The sequence below is a fragment of the Triticum dicoccoides genome, chromosome 5B, assembly GCF_002162155.2.
Source record: "Triticum dicoccoides isolate Atlit2015 ecotype Zavitan chromosome 5B, WEW_v2.0, whole genome shotgun sequence".
In the NCBI taxonomy this organism is placed as follows: Eukaryota; Viridiplantae; Streptophyta; class Magnoliopsida; order Poales; family Poaceae; genus Triticum; species Triticum dicoccoides.
In genome coordinates this window covers 713,185,075-713,191,072 of record NC_041389.1, presented here as the reverse complement: position 1 = coordinate 713,191,072, position 5,998 = coordinate 713,185,075, and the positions used below count along the sequence as shown (strand labels likewise).

At 50.5% G+C, this 5,998-nt stretch overlaps 1 protein-coding gene across 1 annotated transcript in view; it reads right to left on the bottom strand.

Moving 5' to 3' along the window:
- LOC119312883 overlaps positions 1 to 1,851 on the bottom strand; it is a 7,358-nt gene extending 5,507 nt beyond the window's left edge. Inside the window, exons 1-2 of the mRNA XM_037588668.1 lie at positions 1,374 to 1,851; positions 264 to 397 (exon numbers count right to left, since the gene is read on the bottom strand). Coding sequence (XP_037444565.1) covers positions 309 to 397; positions 1,374 to 1,779 — 495 coding nt within the window. The 5' untranslated portion in view covers positions 1,780 to 1,851 and the 3' untranslated portion in view covers positions 264 to 308. The remainder of the gene's footprint in view (positions 1 to 263; positions 398 to 1,373) is intronic.
- Positions 1,852 to 5,998: the final 4,147 nt, after the last annotated feature.

The window sequence follows — 5,998 nt, the reverse complement described above, 5'->3', positions numbered from 1 at the left end:
CTTACAAACCCTTTTACCACAAATGTGCCTACTCCTGGTGCGACCCGCCCGCCCGATTAGGCCGGAGCGCACGCTAAGGCATTATACGCGCTCGCTTACAATAGCGCAGCCGTATATATATATATATATATATATATATATATATATATATATATATATATATATATATATATATATATATATATATATAGAAAGAAGCAAGGATATCACAGAATTGTGAAAACTCTGTCCACATCATATATAAAGACTGGGCAGTAACATACCTTGAGCAATACATCAGCACTGGCTACAGCTCCAGAGGTAACAAATTAAGGTTGCGCGACAAAGACACCATAACCACTGGCTTCATTTCCTTGAAGTAGAAATGCTACAAGACTAACTTCCAAGAACAGCATTCCTGAATCAGCAAACAGGGCAAGCACGTCAGTTCCATGAAAAATGCTCTATCAATAAATTCCATTCAAGCAATAAATTAACTGTTATACAGGAGTAAGAGAAACAGAAAATATACTACATGTAGCACATGAGCAGCGTTACTAACGATGGCACAGGTCAAAATTCACATGCATAAGAGCAGGGGTTGCTCGTTCAGTTGTCCCTTAGATCGATAGCATTACTCAACACATACACCTGAGATCTGGATCTAATTACTAGGCCAATTAGTGTGTACTCAAACAATCTGAATCTAATACCAGGCCAATTAATGCAGTCAAAACAATCTGAATTCAATAACAGGCCAATTGATGCACCCAAAACAATCTGAAACCAATACCAGGCTACTGTGTAGTTGTTCACAGTTCTGCTAATAATTAATTACCAGCTTCGATCAAAGCTCGACACACTCATTCAATTGCAGAACTGAAACACCAAAAGGTAAAACGTATGTACTCAAAACGAAGCTATCTGATGAGAAGTCAACCTAACTTGTGCCCAATCATTCCACTTCCAATTCAAACACTAATAAGCAAGCATACAGAAGTTGCCCTGTTTCTTAAGACTAAGGCCTGCTCAGTTCACACAAAAATTACACTCAGGCAAAGCAGAGCCAGACATGAAATTCATTTCGACAAACGCATCCTCGTATGGATGCGATACGAGGAAGAAGAGTGCATATATGGGACACATGGACAAACAACATGACAAGGACTTAATCGTTTGCAGATCGAGGACAGGACCGTGACATACAGACTCACATTCGCTAACACAACATATCTCCCAGTTCCAGAGTATCCAGAAACAGAACCTATCTAGTGCACATGTACCAAGAAATAACTAAGTAGATAAGCACTGACAGCACCAGCGAATTTTGACAGAATACAAAGGAACCCTGCAGTACAGTAGGTAAGATCAGAGCTTAAAGGGTACGAACCCACCCACGGAGATGACGACGAGTAGCAGCACGTAAGCGCAGGGCAGGAGGCCCCTGGCGAAGGCGATGAGGCGGCGGCCGTCGGTGCAGCGCGGCAGGCAGAAGGCGGTGGCCAGCTCCACCGGCACGGCTACGAAGAGGACAAAGGCAAGGATAGCATAGTATGCTGCCTTGTAGCGGGCGAAGACAGGTCCGGCGGCCGGCAGGTGAAGCACGGTGGTGAGGGCCAGGACAAGGGTGAGGGAGCCCAGCCCCCACAGCGCTCGCTCCAGATGCGCTACCGCCGGCGGCGAAGCACACGGTATCACGGACCGCATCATGTTGATTATGGTGGATTGACCGATCTCCAGGTCGCGCATGGCGTTGACCTCCACGCCGTTGCCGTCGGACTGGGACAAGCCAGTCCCCATGGAGATCGAATACGGGGGAGCCTGCAATTTCTTTACCTCTACGGTGGGGTCGGATGGAGGTCGCCAAGTGGGTGCCTGCTGGAACGGACGCGCTCCTCTTGGTGGAACGGAGCGAGGTACAGAGAGCGCGGGCAAAATCAGTCACCTCGCCGGGCAATAAATACTACTCGGCATTTGGCTTGGAAAACCTTTGGTGGCAAAAAAGTCCACGCGTTCCCTTACATAAGTGCCACGGTCCAATGTGTGCAGGCGGATGTGAGGATATCAAGCATGCGCTATTTACTTGCCCAAGAGCGGCGGAAATATGGAGGTGTCTAAAACTAGATGGATTTGTGGAGGAGGCAAGTAATGTGGACGGAGCTGGTTCATCAGTTTTGGACCATATTTTATGTATGCCGACGAGAGGAAGCCTGCTTCCAGATGTGAGCGCACAAACATTAATCCTCGTCAGGATATGGTATGTATGGTGGGAGAGAAGGCAACTAGTCCATGGAGAAGAGGTTCAATCGCCAGCTCGGTCGGCTTTGTCAATATCAGCCCTAGCTGCAAATTATACGCATGCAAGGACGAAGAAGATGGGGGTAAAGAAGGAACGATGGAACAAGCCTATGGAGGGATGTGTTAAGCTCAATGTTGACGCAGCCTTCCATGTAGAAACTCTCAATGGAGCAGTCGGGGCAGTGCCGAGGGATGACAGAGGGGGATTCATAGCGGCGTCCAATGAAAAACTTAAGCATGTGGCGGACGCGGCAACAGCAGAAGCATATGCTTTGAGACATGGGCTCCTACTGGCGCAACAGGTGGGCGTGACCAAGCTGGTGGTGGAGGCGGATTGCCTGGAAGTGATCAACACGATGAACTTGGGTGGATTCACGGCGACAGGAGCGGCATCAATTTATGCAGATTGCATTGTATTGATAGCAGGTTATACTTCGGTGTCTTTTGTCCATTGCCCTAGGGAGGCAAATTGTGTCTCTCATGAGCTAGCTAGGCTAGCGGTTTCAAACCCACCCTCGCTGGGGTCGAGGAACCACCCATCTATTGTAAGGTGGCTGGTGGATGATGTAACGGTTATTTGATCTAATAAAGAGGCCGGAGTTTAAAAAAAAATGCCACGGTCATCCGTACGAGCGACTGAATACTGACGGCGTCAGGCACGTGGCGCCCGCGGATGGGTCGGCCATCAGCACCCGTTTCAGCAGGGGACGGAAGAGGGCGGACGCGACGCCGTCGGCTTGTACGGCCGACAGCGTGGCAATTCGGGTGCGCACTCTGCCCCGTGTGGGCGTGCTCGTTACTGCTCGCTTCGGCAGCTAATCGGTGTGAACGTTTGGATTTTGCATAATGGAAACTGGTGTAAAACAAAACCAATGAATATATACATAATATGCCATAAGAAATTCCTTTCAAAAATTCAGTAAAAAAATAAAAAGAAGATGACATATCACAATGCGATATTACTATTGTCTCATTAAAACCCTTCTATGAGAAACCATCCCGAAAAAACTAACTCATAAAGAAAAAGAGTGCAATATCAAAGATCCCAAAGATTTCAAACGGGTTGTCGTTCAGGGGCACACTTCCCCTTAACCTTGCAAATAAAAAAAATCAGCTCATACTAATTCCGTTAATATATATTTTGGAATAAAGAATTTGGTAAAGACTTTGTGAACAAAACACTAAGATTATCACATGGCTTCATTTACAAAATATTTACCTCATGTTTTTGGAACTCAGTGGTTAAAATGTTTCGGACCAATACGGATTCTAATGTTGCTCTTTATAACATGCATGCATCAACATTATCTTCATAGATAATGAAGGATGATTCCTACCAATTAATCCCACGCGAACTTTCACCAAACTTCATCATTCTGCAAAGCCACATACATTCATGTGATGTTTCATATAAATCAATTATTTCCAGAATGGTTAGTGGATACATCCACTACTAAAGTCTGTCGATTTCGAAAAAAAGGTGGTACCTCCAGTCGAGAAAACAAAACCAGTTTGTGTCGTAGGATTGCAGGGTTATGATAAATGACCAACATCGCAATATTAAAACATGGTTATATCTAGATTTTTCTCATATAACAAACAAGATCTCCCCAGGAGAGCTGCGTCCTGTCCCCTCGGCCCGTAGAGAGCGCATGCACGTACGTCGACCGCTTTGTGCCCCTCGTCCGTGTGCCGCCGTCTAGGGTTTGCAAGACAGGCACGAAGGGTTTCCCGTCTTGCGGGGATTGACGAGCGAGGCTCATCCAGCCCTGGCCGGCCATGGCAGGTCGAGGGGAGGCTCCACCGCCAGCGAAGCGTGCCTCGTCAGGCGCTGCAGGTCGGGGTGGGGCGGCTCCCCCGCCGGCAGCGACCGCCGGATGGGGAGGTCTGACGCAGAATGGCCAAAGGCCGCCGGCGGGAGGTGGCAGCGCGGCTGGTGCCGCGGGACGAGGTGTACCCCCCGGGGGTGCGCCGCCTCCGGGACCATCCCCTTCGCAGCCGGCTCTTGGGAAGGGAGGCTTGAAGTCGACGGTACCGGCCTCGGTGCCCGCAACTAATACTGCCGGAAGGGGGGTCGGGAGAGCAACAGTGGCGCCGCCCCTTGCTCCCCATGCTGCGGGTAGAGGGGGACCTAGACCTCCCGCGCCGGGTACTGCTGGAGATGGGCCGGCTGGCCGCAGCGCCGGACATCGGCATGGTGGAGGCGTGCCGGCAACCACAGGAAAACCACCACCGCATTATGTTGCTAGGCCGGTGCAGAACAGGTCCACCCAGCCTCAGTCGAACAATAAAGAGCCTAATGTTCCGCCCCGAGGCCAGTGGGGGGACGACGGGTACGTTGAGGGACAGCACCGCGGATCCTCGTCTACGGGAGGAGGGCGTGGTTACGCTTGGCAGAGCGACGGGTCGGCCGAGAGACCGTTTCTTGGGCCGGCCGGCGGTTTCGTTGAGGGGGCTTCCGGTCCGGATCATCGTCAGAGAGGAGGTTATCGTGGTAACCGTGGTGGTCGGAGCTGGGGTCGTGGGAGATTTTGCCGCCCACCACCACCTAGGGTGCCTGTTCCTACAGATGCTACGGAGGAGACTCAGCATTCCTCAGAGCTCCCTCCACAGGCGATGGAGGTGGTGAAGGAGTTGGCCAATGTTGAGGTTTCTGAGGCTGGGACGGTGGATGAGGCTGCCGACAGGTCTGATGCAGAGAGGGCGTCCAAGTATGCTCGTAAGAAGGAGAGGATGATTTGTTATCGTTGTGGCGACAAGGGCCACTTCATTGCTGAGTGTGTGGCCCAGCTGTGTGAGTCATGTGGCAAGCTTGCACATGAATCGGGAGAGTGCCCGATTTTGCGTGACTTGCCTCCGACTCTGAACATCTATGGAGTCTACTGTGCTGAGCTCATGTTTTTTGAGTCCCCGGAGGCGAGAGAGGTCCCGGAGGATAACCAGAGTTCGACTACTGGGATTGTGAGAGCGACCCAGGGCGAGGTGACTGAGGCACAGATTGTGAGGAGGTTGCAGGAGTTAGCTCCCGGTGATTTTGTTTGGGAGTTGGTGCTCATCGAGGACAGAGTTTTTAAGGTTGATTTCCCATCTGTCGATGACTTGCAGAGATTGTTAAGTTTTGGCTTGTGTAAAGTTCCCGGTACTAAGTGTATTCTGGAGTTTAACGAGTGGAAACAGGTTGAGCCTAAAGGAAAACCGCTTACACAGGTATGGCTGTGGTTTTTGGGGGCTCCATCTAAGCCTCTGCAGGATGCTCGTGTTGTGGCCAGTTTGGGAATCCTGGTTGGAAAAACAGAAAAAGTAGACATGACTTTCACTCGTGCCAATGGGATTGCCCGGATTCTTGTAAGCATTCTGGATATTGAGTATGTGTCTGATAAGGTCAACTGGACTTATAAGGGCGAGGTGTTCCCGCTAGATATTGAGTTCGAGGACACCGACTTATTTGATGATGCGGTTAACGCCAATGATGTTGACATGCACGACCGAGAGGGTGGTGCGGGGACTAAGGGGGCACCGTCAGATGAGACCATGCGAGAGGGATCCAACGGTTCTCATGCTCAGTCGGCCGGGAATGGATCGGAGGCTGAGCCCACAGTCTCACCGGCGGTACCCATGACTACTCTGCGTTTTGGGTCTTTCGAGCCAGCCTTGGCACCTCCCAGGCTTTGGAGTGACAGGGTGGAGTCGGGTGATGATCTTGAGCACACGCTTCCTTCAC